The sequence below is a fragment of the Diceros bicornis genome, chromosome 15 (genome assembly GCF_020826845.1).
Source record: "Diceros bicornis minor isolate mBicDic1 chromosome 15, mDicBic1.mat.cur, whole genome shotgun sequence".
Classification (NCBI taxonomy): Eukaryota; Metazoa; Chordata; class Mammalia; order Perissodactyla; family Rhinocerotidae; genus Diceros; species Diceros bicornis.
The window spans coordinates 2794247-2817640 of NC_080754.1; the positions used below are offsets into that span (position 1 = coordinate 2794247).

At 37.6% G+C, this 23394-nt stretch overlaps 1 protein-coding gene across 1 annotated transcript in view; it reads left to right on the forward strand.

Moving 5' to 3' along the window:
* EPHA6 (EPH receptor A6) overlaps window positions 1-23394 on the forward strand; it is a 784796-nt gene that overhangs the window by 646093 nt on the left and 115309 nt on the right. Inside the window, 2 exon segments of the mRNA XM_058555640.1 lie at window positions 2888-3013; window positions 18046-18107. Coding sequence (XP_058411623.1) covers window positions 2888-3013; window positions 18046-18107 — 188 coding nt within the window.

A 23394-nucleotide genomic window follows, 5' to 3' on the forward strand; every position in this document is an offset into this window, starting at 1 on the left:
TCAAATCCCAAAATGTTCATGAACTTAATTTCTTGCGGATTAAGAGAGAAGGGAATTATAACAAAGAGTAATTTCAGTTTTCCTGATTGAGTTGTGAAAACTTAGAGCTGTAGTGTTGCGTGCAATCTCCATTGAGATGACTGACCTTAAGGAGAAAAATGATAAGGCGTTATTATCACATCATATGATATCTCAACTGAATATGTGTTCAAGTACACCAGCTTTTCTGTTTGTTTCATGTTCAAAAATGACACTTCCTTAAGGAAGGGTTGCCACAATATGCGAAAGACCTTTTAATCCATGGTTAAGAGACATAACAAAGACATATGAATGAGGCAGGAAGTTTGGGGAAATGAACACTGCTATTAAATATGACAGGCTGTCACAACGACAAAACTAGGAATGGAGATAATCATAGCAATAAAATAATACCTGTGTTTAGTTTCTTTCAAGGAGTTAAAAATAGTGGACATCTTTTCTAAGTTAACGATTTTGACTAATGTTGGCAAAAATAGCAAAAACTTGGATAAAAACTCTCTAAATGTGAAGCATATTAACATTATTTAGAGTCAATGCTCTACATGCTTTTGTTCTTCTTCAGATTTCCATTAAGATAATTACATTTATATCCCTTTTTCCTTCCTGAGCATGATTATGTTATTCTTTTTCTTCATGACCTAGTATTCTTGAACCAGGCTCCCTATTATTTGGCTTCAATAAATCCATAATCTGCTAAAATTGGATTATTTTTGTTTTTCACAGCATATAATAAAATTTGAATTTCTTGTAATTATTTTCCCTGTTGTAAAATCAGCATTTCTTTTGTAACTTTAAATAACAATACCCTATAAATATAAGGTATAATTATCACCACCTGGGATTCAGTGATGCTGCTTTGTTATGAGTGTTTTCTCGACAGTGATGAAACATTGCAGTGTGGAAAACGCCTTGTGTGGGAAATGTCACACGTGGGCACACGTCACCCTGTGCTCGGTGATAAATATCCTGTGCAAGAACAAAAAAGAAATGAGTTTCCCTGTTCCTGGAAAGTTACCTCAGAGCACTTTCTGGCCTAGCACTTAGCGCTTTTGCCAGACCTCTTAATGTTTAAGGGACTCCAGCTCTGCTGGACAATGTGGCTAAAGCCCCATAAAATCAACGACAAAACCAGTGTCTTCACAGTATGTGATTTTCTTTCTATGCTTCCCTTAATCCAACACACAATGTGTAGACCTCACCCATTAAAACAGTCATTGTAACTTTTCTCTTGCATCAAAACATCTCCAGAGATCTAAGAAATGCTGGCTTTTCTTTAGCAACAACTTTCTCCGTAGAATCAAGATAGATAGAGTATGGTGTGGCAGATCTCCTTAATCCTGACCAAAGTTCAGAGAAGCCTCAAATTTTAACTTATTTTAGGTGCAAAAGTTGTCAAGGAACAGAATGAAGTCTCTTCAAAAATACGAGACTTGCTAAATCTGAGGGTGGGAGGAGAGATCCCAGGTCTGCGTGCATGAAACTCGCCCGCCCGGCCTCAAGGGGGTCTCAGAGGGCCCGAACGAGATGTGTTCCTGACACCATCAGTGTGGCTTGCTCTTAGGGAGTTCTTGTGGTTTAAACTAGATATAGCACATCAGTTACCAGTGTGGCCCATGCGCTGATACTGCACGTGTATTGAATTTTCTTCCAAATGATTTTAGTCTTTCAGGTCTTGGAGACACCAAATTGTAATGCTGCTATTCCGTAGCTCAGGGTTTCTAATTATATTCAGAGAATAGCAGTCTCCCAAATAGGAAGTGGCTCGTTCTTTCTTTCTTTTTTTTTTTTTGTGAGGAAGATGAGCCCTGAACTAACATCTGATGCCAATCCTCCTCTTTTTTCCGAGGAAGACTGGCCCTGGGCTAGCATCCCTGCCCGTCTTCCTCTACTTTATGTGGGACGCTGCCACAGCATGGCTCGACAAGCAGTGTGTCTGTGCGCGCCCAGGATCCGAACGTGCGAACCCCAGGCCGCTACAGCGCAGTGCACGCACTTAACCGCTTGCACCACCGGCCCCACCCCTCATTATTTATTTTTAATCTATAGTAGCAAGATTTTGTCCTGGGAGTCTGCTGGCTGTGTGATATCTCACCCTACTCCAGGCCTCAGTTTGCTGGTCTGTAAAATGAGGATATTTTGACTGGATGATCTCTAAAGTCCTTTCCAGCTCAGATATTCTTTTATTCTATGATTCATTATCTAATTTTATGGATAAATTTCTGAGTAGTTTACTGTTTTTTTTCCTTGCTTGACAATAGCCTTCTTAAAAACAATAAAGCATGTGGTTCTACCTTTGCAAACTCTCGTGTCTTGTCCCTAATAGAAAAGTGAAACAAATTAAGAATTGTGTATGTTGATTTTCTTACTGCTATTTCAAAAACACATGCAATTTCCATATGGTGTAGAAGGTTTCCTCATTGTAAGCCCTAAGAGGGATCCACCTGAAGTAAAGCTCTGCCCCTTCCAGAGCAGCAGAGATCTCAGACTCCATTGTGCTCTCACCATGCGTCTATAGCACACATAGACATGAATTCCGCTAATAGACAACATCAGTGACTTCCATCTATATCCCCTTTGTCAAATGTAGGTTTAGAAATTTTATCTTAGCATTCTGATGCTTCTAAACCCTCTTTATTAGATGTAACTAGTTAAGGGTAGATTTCTTTTCAAAAATCTAGGTTGATTTTTAATATTTATGAATAAAAATGTGTTCAATTCCTTTTAATTTCATAGCTTCCTTGTAAGGTTTGATGTCTTTGTTGATTATAGGTTTTGTTCCAATTGAATGATGAACAACTTTTCCACCAAGAAGACTGTATGATTAATGTCAATTTTTATCTCTTAAAAGGATCCTTCCCGGCCGTTGGGGTGGAGGTGTTTTGCCCCAGCTTCCTGAGGGCAGGGTTTTTAAATAGCATCCAGGCCCCTCATCCAGTGCCAGGGGGAGGATCTTTGCCCCCCAGGATTCCTGCTGGTAGGTATTTCAAGTGAAGTTTTCTGCTGCCATATACACCAGGACTGTGCTCACAGTTGATAGACCCACAATACGAAAACAAATATTTCTGAAATATGCTGTCGAAAAGAAATCCAAGTGACTTTTTTTAAGTGCCGGAAGCACATCTATGATACCCAGTGCTGTGAAAATAGTATCAAGGAAGTGAAAGAGCACCCAGTTAGCACAGTGCCGCCTCTTCTAGGAAAGATTTTACATAAATAGGACTAGTGCTTCGGGTCCCAACATTGCAACTCAAAAATAAAACACGGGTGAAGTTAAGCCACTTTGCCACTTAGAATTTGCTAGAAACGAGACTTAAAAACGGAGGGTTATTAACAGAAAGAGTAATTCCATAGCTGGATGAGTTTATAGAGATTTAATTAAAGTTCCATTTCACTAAGGAAAAATGATTTGAAGAAAAGCCAGAAAGGAGGAAGTTCAGGAGAAATTTTTGAGAAAGAAAGTTAATGTGCAGTTTTCTCTAAAAATACCAATCTGATCAAAGCCATATTTTATCAATGAGGGAAACAAAATATATAATATTAAGCATTTTAAAATACAATTTCACAGTTCTGTACATCGCTGTGTGGATTAACCATGGCATTATTATAATCACACATTATTTCTCCCTTGTCATTTTGTAAAATATTCAGCTGCCTTCCTCCCTTGGACCTGAAGCATGCAAATCCACTTTATATTTTATGTGTCTCAGCAAAATGGAATTAGGAAATTCATTCTTGGAATTTTTTATCATAATTCTTGTGTTTTTTATCACAATTAGTAATTATGCTACAATTGATGACACCAATATTTTCAAGAAGGCTGGCCCTGCTAGCAATAAAATGGGAACATTTGAAAAGACTGGGAAATCTAATAAAAACAAAATCCCATCATGCACATTTCTGGCTTTTCTTAGCAAAATTATGCCATCAGAGCCTAAAATTATTGCACTGATATTTTTCTTTTGCCTTTCAATTACCCTTGCCTACTTAATTAAAACAGAAAATAGTATCAAACCATACATATGCCTCAGTGTCATTTGGTTTTATTGTTGGATAATTACTGACGTGGTCGGAGGCTTTGTGACCAACAATGCCACTGATTTATGTGAATTAAAAGTTAGCAATTTTAATTCTAACAAGTGTTATGTCACCTTTTTTTCTCCCTAGAAACAAAAATGGTATCAAGTGCACAGAAATTTTGTTGTTGTTGTTGGTGGTGGTGGTGTTGCAAAAGATTGGAAGTAAAAATCTATGTGAGCTAAGCTCTCAGAGTTAACTGCAAATATAAAAATGTAGCTTTCATATATATTATTAATATCTCAGTGATTGGAATTGAGGAGATGAACAGATGATATGTAGTTTAATGCCTTAATCCTTAACTCTCAATGACAAATCTTGGTAGATTTAGGTATGTTTGGCAGAAATGACATTACAAAGTTCGGTAGTGACTTGAGTTATTCACATCATTGGTAAAAATGAGAGTACCAGAGAGAGTGATCCCTGGGCACTCTCTCTGGTACTTGTCAGTAATGATGGCTACGATTTCAAAGGTAATTCTTTCGCTCTTCCATTCAACTTTAGCTTATTTCCCAAGAATTTCCTGTGTAATTTTGTGTAAAGAGGAATGAAGCAGTGATCATGAGAAGTTTTTATTGTTTCATGATAAAAAAAAAAAAAAGCTAAACCTCCTTAGCCATGTAATAGCCAAAGTGATGACCCTCAGGTGTAAAACAGCAGTGTGAGGGCAGGAAGCAGTTCCTCTCTCGACCTGGACCATGCGCTTGAAACAGTTGGCCACAGGTTGATGCCCCCTGGGCAGCAACTAATTTGCTTTCTACCAATTGATTAAATGTTACAGTACTTTGAGGATCTCATAAGACATTTGCTGTGTCATTCAAGGAATCACAAAACCTGTTCCAAGGATGGTGCTAATTTAGTTTCCAGTTACTTAATCAAATTCGAATGAGATATGTGATGTCTTGTATAAAATAGTTTCTTTGCATTCACATCACACTCCACTATTAAGGAACAATATTTTTACAGTACTTATTTTTACACCAACTTCAATAATAAGAGAATCATCAAATTATGAGACCCAGAAAGCAGACAAGCCTAAAATCTGTATTATATAACAGTTGTCTACTGTTGATATGACCTTTCTCATTTCTAGAAAGGTTATAATAATGGGTTATTATTCTTAGTTTCAAATAGAGAAAAACACCAGGAATTAATTGGCTGAAAGTTGAATACCAAGTGTATTCATGTATTTAATGCAGTACCTTTCACATAGTAGTCACCCTGTGGAGTAAGAAAATGACAGGAAACAGGAGAGAAAAGGCGGGAAGACAGAGGAGGGGAGCTGAGAAAAGAGAAGAGGATGGGAAAGAAAGGAAAAATTAGGATGACATAACTGAAATTATATTTTTAAAATCAAAGTCTTCCCCACTGTATTCCTCCCTGTTAAAATCAAATTCTACCTCCTTGAAAAGGATTAATGTCCCTCTTCAAAATATGTTATCAAGTATATATTCTAAAATGATAATAAGCTTGCTCTCTTGGCTCCATCTAGTTACGTCTTTGATTTAATTCTGTAGTCAAAAATATTTGAAAGTGAGGTAGAACATTTTTACATGCCGTATTGATTATACATAGGGTCTTAGACCGGTGGCTTACCTTACGACAGACTTTGCCTCTACCCAAATCCTTTAGGTTTTTGGTGGTTTCATATGCTCACCATATATAAATAAAAGCAGAGTAAGTCATTGAGAAATAAAATTATGCAATGGTAATGATGGAGTAGTACGTGGAAGTTTCACTGAGTCAGTCAGTCTTCTCTGTCACTTCACTGCAATAGCTATCTGACATTGTGGGATATCTTAAATTTACCTAAGATCCAAACATTACGGTGTGTCTTAAAAACTAGACATATTTATAAAATATAAAGCATATTCATTATCTGATAATTACTCAGAAAATAATATCTTAAGTTGAGTATGATTAGATCAACAAAATTCTCGCTTACATTTTTCTGGCAGTTTTCTGTCAGTTGTGGGAGACGTGATCACATTTTTCACTAATGAGGTAACTCATATGTATAGATTAGATTCTAAACCAAACTCACATGCATGCTTTACACTAACTAGCTCTGTCGAGTACAAGTGAACCATGGAAGGGAAAACAGGCAGCACGTGGGATTAAGAAACAGATCAATTCTGAAGAAAACCCATGTTGAAGATCTCCCTGATCCTACCTTTGTGGTTATTCCCGGAATCTCTCTGGTTGTTGAGGGAAGGTTCTTCTGCCTCAGATTGTCTGCATGACCTTTAAACACAGTCGTGTGTATCTAACGTCTTCTGACATTTTTACCTGAGCTTCTCTTCACTGTGCGCCATGTGTTGGGTTCAAAGGAAATGGCAAAGATGGAGTGAACAGCTGTCTTCACCTTCTTCCTTTTTCAATCCCACGAGACTCCCTCTCTCCCTACTCTGAATCAAATATCAAGAGAAATATGAACACGTGGGGACCCCAAAACCAGATTTGCAATTACTAAGTATATAATTAATAATCATGTTGAATGTTATCTATGTTTTTACCATTTGGAAAGAGACTTGGATGAGCCTTTTACTCACATGGCCAGACCTCTTCATATCCTCATTGCTGTCCCCTGACGAGCAGTGTTAGGAGATCAATTCACAATCCAGTTTTCTATAAACCAACAACAAATCCAACTAGACCATTTCCATAACAAAGGACGCATGGTACCGGGCCAAGAGAAACTGTCTTCAAGTCCGTTAACAGTGATTATCAATATTTTCCCTTCCATATTTTATGTGAAATCCTGTCTGATATGGAGTCAGGGCAAATATTGCATGCACTGTTATCCAGTCAAAAATCATTTATTTATTCAAAAGGCAGACAGTTTAGATGTTAGAAATAAGGCAGGAATGATAAATACAGCTGAAGCTGCAGAGGCTCTAGGACCTAGTGAATAGAATATTATCAGAGTATTATACACATAGGGGACTGCAGAAACGCAGTAACACAAATATGGAAGGCTAGGTGGCAGATTTTGAAGGAATTACAATGAGTTAAGGAAACTTGGCGTGGACTCCATATGCCAGGGGAAATCCACAATGGAAAAGTATATGCCTCTTAATACAATCAAACTGCAGTGTAGAAAAAATCAAAGTAAACCATTTCATTTCTTTATATGTTCAAGCATTCTGAAAAAGCCAGTACTTTGTTTCAGATCTCCAATTTGACATTTCAAAATTAATTACTTTTGGCAAAACAATTTCTATTGGCTATAGTTCTTTTGAGGCTGATTATTCTTTTTATATTTTTCTGTAGTATATATGACAATTTGCCTTATTTTATCTTTTAACGAGATATTATTGTAGTAAATATACATAAAAGATAAGAGACAGTAGTTTACTTTTTAAGTAAGAGATCTTCAGGGAAAAGAACAACTCTCCTCTAATTGAAGGATGTACATTTTATACATTTCTGTGGTTGAGAATATTGCCGGTTACCCTGAACAAGGCGTGTGGACAGGAGTGAATGGGTGTGTGTACCTACTTAAACCACAAGCCAATTATAAAAGAACAGGAAAAACTGGATTAAATGTGCAAAGTAAAATCCTGAATAAATGATTCAAAATGTAAATTATCATAAAAAGAAAAGCCTTCACCTGGATTCCTAACTCCTGGTTTCTCTATTCCTGGTCATTTGTGTGATTTCAAGCCCCCAGGGGCCCAATTCAATGCCCGTCTGCACAGTTCTCCCCAGAGAACTCTCCTCCTGGAAAGTCTGTGCAGCTGCAGACTTCAGAAGGAAACTCTGCAGAACTGCAGCTGTTTAAATCTAGGATGGGGACTCTGGGTTAGGACTGAGCAGGAGACCAAGATTATTCTATTTCAGGAGTGAGGAGAAGCACAGAGAAGAGAGGTCACTGAGAGAGTGACACAGAGAGCACACCCAGACAACAGAAGCACAGGAAGGTGACATGAGTGATGTATTTTTAGTCATACACCAATAACGACTCCCTTAAAATATTTGCAACACTGTTATTGCTCGGGTAGAGGGTTATTTTAAAACACCTTTTGGGATATTTTGATAGTTTCTAAAACCAGTGCGAAGGCTAGCCGGATTATGTCAAGGTTGCGTTCACTCTGCTTCCTCTATTGCTTAAAGTCAGTGGGTTCCAAAGGGCATGTACATCATGCCTTGGTTCTTTGGCTTACTTGAGGAGACATTCACAAAAGCTTAGAAAATGACTTAAAACTTAAGGAAGACAAGATGAAGATATCACTTGGAATAAGAAAAGTCAGGATGGGAACATATACAAAATTGAAGGTATAATTCACACCTTCGAATAACATTAGGTTTATAAAATCTTTATTGCAGAGTTTGTGAGTTTTAAGGACTCCTATGGACAGATGGTCCTGATGTTGTGGTACAGATCAGGGACTCAGATTCCTTATGGATTACACTTTGTTTCTTTGCCCAAAACAACATAGACTCTCTTCCCCAAGAAAATGGACATGTGATCATGTATGTAAATGTTTGCATACAATTTCAGGAGGTCTCTGGACACCCTAAAGTCCATAAATGAAGAATCCCAGGTTCTGAAAAACTCAGTGCTCTCTATATAAAGTTATGTTTAACTGACATAAGTGAGCACTGTCATCTTTATGTAAGACTGACAGTACATTTAAAAGAAAAAAAATAGAGCAACAGGATACATTTGATATCAAGCTCTTGAACATTTACAAAGAGAATTTCTATTTTTTTTCCTGCCAGAAATACATGAAAAATCTTAAAAGAGCCTTTAAGTAATCTCCAGATTTTTTTTACTAGTTCTTTTTACCTATTTTCAGATTCTTTAAATAGTTTTAGCCTTTGACTTTAGCTATGCCTTCTTAGTAGGATAAGTGCTTCTTTTATCTTAATATCATTTGAATAAGTTTGAATCTTAAAAATCTGGACCTTATATAAATGACTTTAAATTCTCTGTTGAGAACGTATATCTGCCCTCTGGAGAGCATCATGTTTTATTATTACAACATCTATTTGCCATCTATTTTGGTTGTATTCAAAGAAACTATAAACACTTTCAAAAAAATTCATCCAAGAATTATTTTCTTCTTACAAAGACAAATTTTGAAAAACTTTACACAGCCTGCTAACTTAGCCGAGTCTCTATGTGAATCAGTGTTTAATCTTCGTGTTGGTTGGGACTGTCGTGTCAGCGTGTTTTCACCTTAATTGGAAACTTGGTAGGAAGCTGAGCTGCCCCGGTGCCTCTTGCTCTCGCACAGGGCAGCGTGCATGCCCGTGGCTGCTGAGTCACTCAGAGCGTGAGCGGGGTGGGGATTACACACAGGGCTCGTCTCAGTGTCCTTTCTTGTGCCTTGTGGGACAGAGCACAGTGGAAGTTGCCCTGTGGCACAATGTTGGCTTTTCTTAGTTCTATTCACAGAGGTCTTACAGCAAGTGTATTTAGCAAACTTGAACTTTAAAAAAAAAATTAAACCTTTTGTCAGAGTCGCAGAAAAGATTCAAAAATAAATAGTAACTTTCCTGAGAGGAAAAAAAGGAAAGTAGTTGGTAGTTTAATTTACACCATATGTATGATTCATTTAACAAATGTTTTCTCCATTATATTAAAATCTCACCATAAATAACCTATGTAGTTAGGGTTAAATATAGTCTATCTAGAGGTTTGTTTTATATTTAAATTTTCTGTTGATTTTCCTTTTATTAGTGAATGATACAAAAGACCAAAAAGCTGAATATTTGATCACTTACGTAACCATAAGACACTTCTGAGGCCAGAAGTGAAGCATCGCATTTGAAACACTACTGGAAAATATGATACCTTCCCCCAGAAGCTGCAGGACTCTTTCTTAAAACATTCTTTTGTAAAGGAACCTTAAAATCGTTATCAAAAACTGATGTTTGGGAGATGGGGAAAGCAAAATCTAAAGGTTTTCCAACAAGTTTCCTGAGCACGTATTTCCTGTCTATGTAGATATTATAAGGCTTTATGGGACTTTACAATCCTAGAACTTCTCAAGGATATAACATCTTTGGGAGCAGCACAGTGACCAGTCCATAATGGCTTTCCAGGATGTGTTTCTAAGACGAGGCACAGAGATTTAGGGTCATGCTTTATGTTCTCCAAATTACTAATGGAGACCTGAGTATCGTTTGAGGTATGGCAAGATGGTCAAGCATGCAGACTCCGGAGCAGAGAACCTGGCTTCAAGCCCTGGCTCTGCCAGTTGCCCAGTGTGTGTCCTTGGACAAGTTGTTTAAACTCTCATGCATCAGTAATCTTATCTGTTAAATTGAACTAGTAATTATACTCTCCATGGGGGTTGGTGTGAGGATTAGATGAGTCAACACACGTAAAGCCCTTAGAATGTGCCTGGCACGTTGAAGAACTTCTTTTTAATAGTTACTGTTACATGTGTGCTATTTTAGATGTAGCATCTATTTTAAATTATCTGCACAAAATGTTTTCACAAAAAGAAACCAAGAACAAAGGCAGCATAAAATTATTTATTTGACATGCAGTTTAATTTGGTTTTGAACTTAGACATTAAACAATATTCAAGTCATTACACAATGTTTAATGTTCAATTCTTATTTCAAGTGATGAGAATTCTCTAATGTGTTTTGTTCATTGCTACCTGGTGGTAATTAAACTATTGATTATTGTATAATCGATTATTTCTTTTGTAATAGAAAGCAAAAAGTCATAAATCAAATAATTTCAAAACATGATTTTAAGTTGATCATTATCATTATGTTACTTTTATAAATATGGATATAATACAAAATCTCTCTCTTTTTTTTTTTGTGAGGAAGATCAACCCTGAGCTAACATCTGCCAATCCTCCTCTTTTTGCTGAGGAAGACTGGCCCTGGGCTAACATCTGTGCCCATCTTCCTCCACTTTATATGGGACGCGGCCACAGCATGGCCTGACAAGCGATGCTCCAGTACACAACCGGGATCCGAACCTGGGCTGCCAGCAGCAGAGCCCGCACTTAACTGCTACACCATGGGCCTGGCCCCAAGAAAGCCATTCTTAAAAACTCATATGTTATTAAAATTTTGCCGTCTGGTCCGTGTCTTATAGTGGAGACAGTCTAACATCAGGCATCTTTGGCAGTAACTTTCATTGCCAACAAGACACTGCTAGTTAAGGAGAAGTCTTTTACCGGCATGGTAATTTCCAGTAGAAACAGGGACAGTACAGAATGTTAGTGAACTTAGTTGGTGCAGATGGTACGCCAGTGCCCTCTGGAAGTGGCAGGAAAATTATGTTTCATTTCTTTAGCCTCATACCTTTCATTTACTCTAAAACCAACCTAGATTAAGAAATGCTATTGTTTTCATAAATGCAGATCACCCTTCCTAATTTCTGCTCAGCTGTTTTATCACAGGATAAAATAATTTATTCCTCAGCATTTCTCCAAGGGCATTTGAATCACTTCTAAACTTAAAAAGCAAAATAAAGAAATTAAGAGGAAGCATGGAACCAAATCAACATAGTTATTATATAGATTTAGGGGTTTCAAATAGCTCTAAGGTTAAAACCAATTCCAGATTAACCATAAGACATCTTGTTACAGGTACAAATCTGTAGAGTACAGAAGACACAACATAGCTTGTTAGATAGGAGTAAGACTCTACTTCCTACAGAAGCTCTTCCTAAGAAACTACATAGTAGAGTATGTTATTTAAAGTAAGAAAATGCCCATTTTGATTATTTTAACCTAGGAGAAACCATCTTGTTTTCTAAAGCAACTTCAAACCTGTTGTTTTCAGGTGTAGAGGATTTAAATGGACCTTTGAGGTGGTCAAGAAAGCTCCTAACTATACTGACCTTAGTCATTTTCTGTAACCAACCTTCTTAACTCTGAAAACCACTTCTTAGCTCAGGATTCAACATCTAGTCAGTAAGGTAAGATATAATACTCACATTTGTCCGTTCATTCTTTTAAGCTACGATTGGGTGATTCAATATTTAGTATCAGGTACTATTCTCTGTGTTTTAAACACATTACCTCATTTAATCTCACTTCTCCTGTGATGAAGGAGGTGTTATTATTATGTGATAATATACAATATGCAAATATACAAGTGATGAATATATAAGATACAAATGAGGAGACTAAGGCCATGAGAGATGGTGATGAGTGAGATATGAAAGTTCACGTGCCAAAGTGGAAAACCTTCAACATCATGCTGTCTGACCCTGGTCCCACAACCTCTAACTGCACTGTGCTGAGCACACAGGTGTAGGGTAACCAACCATTCCCGTTTGCCTGGGACACAAGAATTTCAGTGCTAAACCGGGAATTTACTGTGTCATATAAAACGTAACTAGCAGTCATTTTTACTTTGCCATAGCATATAAAAGAATTTTCATGTCAATTCCAAACTACAATAAAATATAGAAGTGGTCCACTTTTAAAAACTATTTTTTTGCTACATACTGGACAAATATAATAAGAAGGGGAAGCAGATAATTGTGCACAAAAGGGAAGGAAAGTAAATGTACACCAGCATTTGTGAGTGCGAACTATTGCCAGACACTGTGCTAATTATATGTTTTCTCATCTAAGCCTTTGAAAAATCCTATGTAGTATGTAATATTATCCCCATTTTATAGATGCAAAAGTGAGAGAGCTAAAATGATTGTCCAAGATCACCTTTACAATACAAATAATTTAGGACTTTTGATTTGCCATTCAGTTATTGTGGTAACCCTTTTCTTGGTCTAGAATTATTCTTAGAGAACATCTTTATTTGTGTGTTCCTTCTGGCATTCCATTTGAAACAATAAAATTGAGCACCTTCTCTGTGCCTCGCTCTGTGCTCAACCGTGAACTTACAGAGAAGAATGAAGCCCGAGTCCTGACCTCACAGCATTGTAGCATGGGAGGCAGAACCTCCGTGTGGTCGTCGGTAGCTCACCTTACCTGTGATGTAACTGTTTGATTAAGATGTCAAGGGAGGAGAAAGTAAATGATCAAGTCTTCCTAACAGGGAGAGTGATTCATGGGAGAATGGTCTGTAAGATGCACTTTCTGCTTCAGTCTAGGATTTTACCAAGTGGAGGCAGTGAGAAGCAGCCTTCCAAAGAAGAGAGGAAGGTACAAGTCAAGTCATATTAGGAAGTCATGAGGCCCCTAGAGAATTTGAAACAGGAGCTAGAGGAAGAGGGGGAGCTAAAAGATGCCACTAGAGACAAAGCAGAGGAGAGAAGGTGAAGGCCCTTAATTGCCAAGGCGTTTAGATTGTAATCCTGCGGCAAACAGTACAGTAAGTGAAATAGTCTTTCAACAGTGGGGAGAGACATTAAGCCCTTTCAGTGATGTACTGATTTCTAGTCTCCTCTCCACCACAGATCCCATGAGGACGGGGATCTTGTAGTGACTGAGGATGTTTCTCCAGAAACCAGAAGAGCACTTGATGCATAGTAGGCGTTTAAAAAATATGTTTGATGGATCCCTCAGTGTTCAAAATTAATGGTTGTCCAAGTGTTGGCTTGTGATGGGGAAGAGAATAGGAGTAAGAAAAACCAGAAAATGATTATTGTAATACGTGAAGCAAGAGAAAACACAGGCAGAAGGTGGGCGGTAATAATAGATTTTCTATAGAATCAGCACAACTTAGTAACCTATGGACTCACAGGGCTTTGATAAAGTGAGAAGTCCAATATGGAAACAGGGTTTTGAACCCAGGTAACTAGATGGATGGTGATGTTTTAATCAAGACGGGAATATAGGAGGAAAAGAAAATTCAGGGGAAATGTTAAAGTTTGGATTCAAACTCACTGAGGATAAGACTCATTTGGGACATGCTCTGGTAGTCACCAGGCAGCAGAATAAGAGGAAAATAATTCCCCAATTTTAGTTCTTATCTTGTGAATAAAAATAATTATTTAATATATTATAACTCTGTTTGACTTTACATCATCCATATCTTTTGAATGCCTTAGAGGAATAAGAAAATTATTTCCTTTATTATCAAATCCATTTGAGATTATAATTATAATTCACTATCTCTACAGCAGAAACAGGGGAGGTAGAAATGGATTAAATAATTGGCTCAAAAAGTCCTGAATTGTAACTGGGGGAAAAAATACAAGCAGCCTAACTGTCAATCCAAGTTATCACCACAAATTTTACTACTTGGTAGGCAAAATATAGACACAGTATAATGTTAAATAAACTAGGATTGATTTAAATCTCTAATAGAGTTTTGGGGTTGTTGAGATTTGTTTAGATTCTTGATATTACTGACTGCACATTAGAAATTGCCAAACTGATAGAAAATACTACATCCAGCATAAACTCATTACTTATATGAAAATGTTAAATCTCTGTAACTCCGTTCTTTCAAAAAACTTCTCTGAGGCCAAAAATAAACACCACTATTTCACTCGCAAAATATTTTCCCAACATTTCCCAGCAAATATTTACATAATGCCTCTCCTTTGTTTTCTTTAACAGCCGCACAAGAAAAGTATAGTCTTATGATCAGATGGTTTCCCAACATCTCCTGTATCAAAGTCACCGTTAAGTGTTGGGAAGCTGCAAATTGGAAAAAGATTCATTAGTCAATAGTCCACAAAAGTCCCAATTAAAGAAAATAATTGTTCTTCTCTATAACAAAAAGATGATATGGGATTTTGTGATTCATTGTGCTCAGAATATAAATAAGTGATTTCCTGCAGGATCTCGATTCCAATGCAATTTAAAATATCCACAACCATTTCTGGGCTATTTATGAAGGAAAACGAAAGAAATTCATTTTATGTGACCCGTAGAAGTATTTTTGAAGAACTCTTAAATCAAACTGATGAGGCTTCTGAAAAAGATCTGAAGATTTTGAGACGTGACTAACATTCAGGAATCCTGGAGTTTGTCTGTTGACTTCAGTACAACACAGATACTAAGGTAGTTCTGTGACATGAGGCACTTGGAGTAACTGGCTAAAATTGTAAAGAAAGAAAGAAACTGAAATTTTTGAAAATATAAAAAGAGAGAATTACTTCCAAATATATTTTCCAAACACAATAATACAATATATAATTTTTACATATTTAAAAATAATACAGAAAAAGCACTGTTACCAGTAGACTTCTCTCACCTCACCACATATTAGAATACCATCCTAACTTGCGTAAATTCCCTTATCCTTATCTGGTTTCTTGATTGTACGATGTAATCATGCACTGTCAAGTTGCTTGTAATCATCACAGTGTAACTAACTTCCCTACAGAAAACCACTAGGAAACAAATTACAGGTTAGATGCCAGCAGTATTCTAAAAAAACAACTCCTTAGTGTAATAACAGCTGCTCTCACTTGAAGCTACTGCACAAAATACAAAAGATGCAGAGCTCAGGTGTGAAACTTTTAATTCACAGGAAACCGAGGGAGCCTTCTTGTGACTTTTCATTATCTTTAATGAGAAGATGAAACTTGTCACTGATGAATTTTAAGATTGCATAAAGTATCTCCCAAGGAATTATAGATAGAACTAATTTCAAAGTACTTTGTATTCACATAGATCAGAATCTTGCTGAAATGTTTCAGTGTTACTCTCTGAGGAATTGTGAAACTGATGGGAAAAATCAACTTGTTTCTGTGAGGCACCTACTCTGCACAGCTCACAGAAACCCAGTGAATGGGGATATGAAGCATCTACGGGAAGATAAGAAAGAAAGACAACCTAATACAAAATGAGGCACAGTATTTCGTGGTGCAGAACACAAAATGTTCTGTGTATGATGGTGTACAGCACAGTAGACGTGATGGGAATGAGAGTATCAGGGTGAGAGACTTTCAAGAAGGAGGTTCTGTGTGTAGATTCTGGGGAGGTGTGAGGTGTGATTAGGGAGAGGAGCAAGTTGGGAGATAATCCTGGCAGGGAAATACCGAAAGGAAAGGCAGGAGGAGGCAGGATGGAACAAGTATGGCGATAATGACAACTGACGGAGCAGCCGACGATAAGGCTGGTTAGGAGAGAGGCAGTCCATCGCCGGAGAGCACTGGGCCGGCCTCCAGCTCTGATCTGTGAATCGTGTCTGAGAGGCACCCGTGGCAGAAGGGAAAGAGCTCAAGCTCTGAGACAGACTACCTGATACCGCCACTTGCTGGCTGTTGACTTTGGGCAAGCAGTCTAATTGTCCATCCCTTATTTCCTCACCTGTGCAATAGGGACACCAGTAGTGTGTATCAATGTGAGTGAGTGCTTTTTATCCATAAAGCTACATTCGTAGGGAAAGAATAAATATTTTTTTAATATATTTTTATGAAACTGAATATGTTTCTCTGGCAGCCATGGTCAAGACGGATTGAGAAGGTGTGACTGCGGGCAGGAGAAGAACTTGGGCAGTCATTGTAATAGCCAGCTGTCCCCTAACATCTGTCCTCCATTATCATTCAAACTGGAATACTGGTCTCGGAATTTTTATATATAAGTATAAAAATGACCTTTTATTTTCTGTACCTTGCTAACCCAATGTTTGCATCAGACTCCGATCACCAAGATCTCTGAAACCAACGGCCAAATAAAAGATTTCATGACAAACTTTCAGATTTAAGACGTGGATCTGCTAGATCCCTGCCTACAATAGTGCTGACAGTTCATCTGACCTCAATATTTTCTGATAAAGTTTTTTATCTGTATTTGGATGAAATTAATGACTTTGAGGAACATTGTAGAAATCCACTAAAATGGAAAACTTCTTTGGGTCCTAACTCTATGCATAATAAATTGGAGCTTTATTACTACATTTAACCTTTACCTCATCTTTCTTTAAAATACAGATTCCAGTGTAAAATCTAGCATTTGCAGACATTGTACTAATTTGCTACAGTCACCCTTTCTAACCCACAAGGCTTTGAGTTCATAAAAGGGACGTGAATTACAATACGAAATCTGCTATTTCCATCATGGGTACACATAATTTCTTTCTAGATCTACTTTGTGCTCATGGGGAAAAACTCTGTGCACAGTGCAAATTGAATTGCTAAAAATTCCAATGAGAAGCAAGAAATATAGAAGTAAAAAATAAGTATGTCATACATGTTTATTTCAGGTAAATATCATTTTCCCTTCATCTGAAATGAGTTTATCTTTTAAACTTGGGAAACTGGGCAGAACAAATAGATTCTATTCTTTGAAGCAAATCAGTTATTTATGTCAAATATTCTGCCTAATAGAGGTGTATTGGGAACTGTAGCAATTGCAAATAGATATGATAAAAAGAAAGAAATGATACTCAGTTTCTGATTTTAGCTTCTGCACTAGACTGCAAAATCAGAGCTACTTATTTGTCACGTTTGCCGTCATTGTTCTGTTGATCTAATCTATGTCCAATAAAGAGATGATCAAGAACTATTACAAATCCCACCAACTTTGTAGATTCATCAATCTGCTGACATTTTTCTATTTAAAAGCCCTTAAAAGCAGACTATGACCGATGGTTTGTAATTTCTTAGAGAGAATTTATGAATCTCTCCTTTCTGCTTTGCTGTAGGAATATTTCAGAAATGCCTGGTCTAATGTAATTCAGCCGTAATTACTGCATCACTTAGAAGTCCCACAGCTGCCAGAGCAGCCACAGTAACTGCTTCCACCCTGGCTTCAGCTGTTGATTGTCTTTCAGGGAAAAGCTCGGGACAAAAGGAACATAATGTACACGGTGGTTGCAGGGCTCTAGAAAAGGAAATGCTTAATTCCTTCGTAATCCATATAGGAATTCATGTTCTTTTTATGAACTCAAAGGAAAAAATGCTATTAAGAAATGGAGAGATGCCTGTGTACATAATATGAGTTCTTTTATAGAAGCGTGTTGGAAAATGAAGTTCCTATTACTAAAATACAGATAATTTAGCTGCCACCGCTGGAAATCTCTAGCTGCAGCACGCATTCTGTAATTGTCTAATCCTTGTGTGTTCTCTTGCTCTTCTTACAGGCAGACCAGTAATGATCGTGGTGGAGTATATGGAGAACGGATCCCTAGACTCCTTTTTGCGGGTGAGGTGTTCCTCTCTGATGGCATTTAAATAAGCTATTTTGAGTTCTAGATTTAAATCATTTATCATAAATTAATTTTTGCATAATGTAATTCGTGAATTTTTCCATGAAGAATAGCAGCATTTCTCTGGTGCTGTGATACATTGGAGTGTTACTCAGGGGGGAGTATATATACATAATGATATACTTGATTTCTCCTATTCATTCACTTGCCGTGTTAATGTATATATATTTATAATAATATATATATTTCAAAAGATGTTATAAGGAAAGAGATTAATGAAACTCAGTTGCATCACATGGCCATTCATCTGCCCTTATCACATTAAATTACCTAGTGTGATATTTTATGCATTATCTATAATGCTGAACCTCTTAAATTGATGTATATTTACCAATAATGACTCAAGTTCATATCAGAAAACTGGTTTATCAACTTTGTCCCTTAAGTTAATTTGACTGACTATTCGTAAAACAAAAGGAGAAAGAATAAAACTCTAGCAGAGATTTGTTTTAGAACAAAAGTTTTTAAAGCACTCTTTTTAAAGGGACTTATCCTTGAAAGTACAGTGTATACAAACATCATTTGTTTTATATAGTAGTACAGAAAACAAGCTGAGAAGGCACCATGAGGGTACACTTCAACATGTATTTATAACGTCTTTAACATTTAAAAAGCCATCATATGCTGCAAAAATATTCATTGATAGTGAAAAAAACAGAAATATAAAAAACAGTCACTGGAGTAAGTATTTTTCATCCCCAGGAGAGGTCACATACTTGCATGTCACCCTGTTCTCTAATATCTATCTATTCGGACACATGGCCATTTTTCTTACTTATAAAATGACTGGACTTTTACTATTTGGAATGTGTTATATTCTTCTTCTTCATTTTCATGCAAATAAATAGTTTCAAGCGTTCTTTCTTCACTTCATTATTGCTCCATGGTATTTGGACAAGTTCTGTGCACCTCACCCTTCTCTCTTGATCTCATTTTCATTTGTTTTTCTTGATTCCATGCCCTCTTCCTCAACTGCTCTCAATATTAGCAGTGATGATATATTTACACTGTGACTGGACTTGATGTCCAGATTCAACGCCAGAAGCTGAATTCAGCAAAATCACCAAGCTATTATAGAGCAATGTTCCTCGTGCAATGCATGATTTCAACCCAGTACACTCTTTAGGGCAAAATGAAATTCATAGGTGTTTGCGGACATGAACTATTTGTTCTTTTCTGTAGCCATTCTCAGAATGTTATTTTATAGTTTGTATTCATTTCTCCTGTAAGTGTGCTAAAGTACTTTAGAATAATTTATCAGGAACATCTATGGTACTTGAAATGCGTATATACTTACGGCCTTCAGTTATGTTTATTCAAAAACTCATTTTTATGAGATACATATCAAAATGACTTAATATCTAATGATGCTTGGCATAGGTTTGTTTTGGGGTTTTTTCTTTCTTTTTTTTGGTATCAACTATATCCTGGAGCTGAATATAATGGCAAATAACGTTAACAGATATTCAATCTAAATTGCTGCTGAAAGTTGGATCAAATGCCTGCCACAAGCAAACTAAGAGAGAATGTCAGCCTCAGGTATACTTTTTATCCTGCTGAATCATGAATTAATTAAAATATGTTATAAAGAAAAGGTAATATGTTATAAATAAAAATATTTACTTATAAACATCCTACTACATGTTTATAAGTGGTATGTTTCATGATTTAAAATTTGAAAACTAATATTTTCCGGCTGTCTTGCACCGTGTAGGAAGACACCACAGAGTCTGGGGAAGCCTAAATGTCCAGTGATGGCGGCTGCCATCACTGGTCCCACGAGAAACTTAGCACGTATTATCTCGGCTCACCTTGGCTCTGCCACTGACCAGCTGTGTGACCCTGTGACTTCGGCAAGTGACTGACTTCTCCTTGCCTCTGTTTACTTGTGTATAAAATGGAAATATTAACAGTATCCACCTCACAGAATTGTTATAAGCATTAATAGAGTTGATTATTGTAAAGCTTATGGGATAATGCCTGACACATTGTAAGTTGGTGGAGCGAGGATTCAAACTCAAGTCTCTGATACAAAAAGCCATGTTCTCATACACTATGAATTCTGTCTTTTTATTAAATTACTTATTACTTCCTATAAGTCCACTGCCATCTCCCCCAGGTGGTCTTATGTCACCTCTGCACATAGAATTTCTATTAAAATAAAAATCATACGAATGGGGAAAAAAACAGAGGACCAAGGGCTGGCCCAGTGGTGTAGCGGTTAAGTGCACATGCTCCGCTTCAGCGGCCCGGGGTTCCCAGGTTTGGATCCTGGGGGTGCAGCGATGCACCGCTTGTCAAGCCATGCTGTGCTGGCGTCCCATATAAAGTAGAGGAAGATGGGCACGGATATTAGCCCAGGGCCAATCTTCCTCAGCAAAAAAAAGAGAGGAGGATTGCCACTCGATGTTAGCTCAGGGCTAGTCTTCCTCACACACACACAAAAGAGGGCCAGTACTCCCTTTTTACCCTTCTTTAAGAATCTTACCCTTCTTTGTAATCACATCTCATTTATCCCAGAAGCTCAAAGTGCTTTATAAACTTTATGTCAATAGCAGAACTCAACTCCCCATGGCAAGCAGAAATAAAATATATAAATATATATATCCCACAAATTCTCAAAAGCAAAGTCACTTTTCAAACTACCGCTTTAGAATTTGATCACTGCAGCTTCTGTGAGCACAGAAAGGAGGAAGTGGCTAAGTGCATGGCGTAGTGGGGGACCATCCACGGCTCATTAATAGTGCTCTGTGCTGACTGGAGGCAGGAAAGATTTCCCTTTGGGTTCGCACACTGTGTGAAAATCACTTCAATTTACTGTTCTATATGAAGGAGTGGTAGCAAGCTAAGGACGAGATTACAATCCAGTGCCACTGGTGGTGGCTGGCTGGCTGTGACCCTGCACCAGATTCATAAATCTTACTCAGATTCAGACCCTTGTGGACATTCCTCCAGGTACATATTGGCAGGAGGTGGTGTGGTTAAGAGCATATGTTTGTGTGTACGTGTGTGTGTGCACATGTGTGTGGAGAAGGGGTGTGGGCGGGTATGTAACTATGTGTGTGTTTTTAACTTTAAAATAAAATGCGTTCTGACGTAGCAAGCACGGCATCAGCCTGGCTGCTGGGAGGTGTGACCTCACTGATGTGCAGGTTTTCGAAACTTGTCCAAGGGCATACACGAGTGTGAATTAAGTGAGATATTGACCACCATCTCTGTATGGTCTCTCTTCAACTATGCATATGGACTTCATAAACAATTTTTTTGGCACTTACCTGGTAACTGCTTGTCCATAAATTTTTGGACCTCCATTTTTATAACAATATTAACCTAAAATCCAAAAAAAAATAATTAAAATGTATTTTAAAACTTTGAAATGTCGTATGTCAACCACGAAAAAATTATTTGTTTATTTGATAACATTTTTTGAATGTGGATTTTTTTATTGTATCACAAAATTCAGTTACACAAAAATATGATACCATTGGTTCAAGATAGTACATTGTGTTCATGCTGCATCCTCCTGCTCCCACCTCAAATCCTTTGACATGAGAGAAAAGATGTAGGTACATTATTTACAAAGCATGTGAGCAAAGAAAGAAGAGTGTCATCCATAAAACAAAACAAAAATGGGAGAAATTAATAAATACAAAAAGCAAACAAAATCAGACTGAGTAAGGAAACCATAGCCCAAAATATGCTCAGGAAAGGATGGTTGGGAGCCAGAAGAATGTATGCAAGGTGGTGCTGCCAGCTGAAATGAAAATACAGAAGAGGAACAAGATGGCTGGTAGCTGGGAGAGATGATCAGTTTAATTTCGGTCATGTTACATTGGAGATTCCTATGTAACATGCAGTGAAAATTTCCAGACAGCAATTAAAAACACAAATGTGAAGCTCAGCAGAAAAATCTTGACTAAAATTAAAGATCTGGGAGTCAGTAGCATAAAGGTAGTTTTTCAACCCAAACCATGATATTTCCTAGGAAGAACTTTTAGAGAAAGAAAAGGAGTTGAGCAAGGTTGTAACTCTATATATTACCAACCTGAGGAAGCAGCACAGATGGTGTCTCCAAAGGTAAATAAGATTGAATGGTCCAGGAGGAGCGAGGACGGACAGGAGAATGTGGCATCCCAGACCTAAGAGAACAGAGCGTTTCAGGTGGGAGCTAAGGAACAATTGTATCAAGTGCAGCTGAGAGATTCTGAAAGACAGACTGGAAAGCATGGATGGCATTTAGCAGTGAAGAGGTCTTCCGTGATCTCAACAAGAGCACTTTTAATGGATTGATCCCAGGTAGAAGCCAGATGCAGAGGGCAAAATGAGAATGAAAGATAAATGGGAATTGGTAGGTGGAGACCATTTTTTAGGGAGAAATGGGTGAGATGGCAAAGCCAGAGATAAATCAGATGCCAGTAGACAAAAAGAAAAATCAAAGGAATTTTTTAAGGTAGGAATATGATTGAGACAATTTTTACACTGAGGAATGGGGAATTTAAAAAAATAAACTGGTAAGCCAAAATATCTCAGGAGATAGGAAGGTACAAAATCAAGGACCTTGGTAGAGAATTGACTGAGTAGCAGAAGCCTCCACGTCTTCCAAGACGGAAGGGACTGTGTGCCATGGATCTAGAGAGATTTATGTGGAACAAGCATTAAACTGAAGGAAATGATACCTGATGTTGCATTTCTATGTGAAGTGGGAGGAAAGTTTATGTGGGAGTTTGAGAACAAACCTTCATTTAAGGTGAATGTTTAGAATACTTGCTGAAGTTAAAAAGAAAAGAAGCTAATCAGAAAAAACAGCAGGACCACCAGGAGCAGGTTCTACTCCAGGAACAGGTTGTCTGGGACCCAGCAATGGCAGCCAGCTAAAACTATTTCTCAAGATTTTTAATGATATGCAACCTAAGTGACCAGGGGAAGGATCTTCTGGGCTGCTAGCTTGATAATTTTTACTAGCTACGTGCACTCTTCCTCCACTCCTGCTAGACGCTGTCGTTGGTCCTGGAGAAAGTAAAATAATTGACTAGTCATGCTGACATCCAGCTGATGTGGAGAACATGATGTGTTTTGGCAGTGGTGTGCATGCTTCCACGATTTTCTGCAGGAATACTTGACTCCCCAAATGTGAGAATGGAGGTAACGGCGGCTATTGTGTGTGGAGCAGGCACGACAGAAAAATGAGGATTCGAAAGGGGAGTTGGGTGGCTGTGGAGGAAT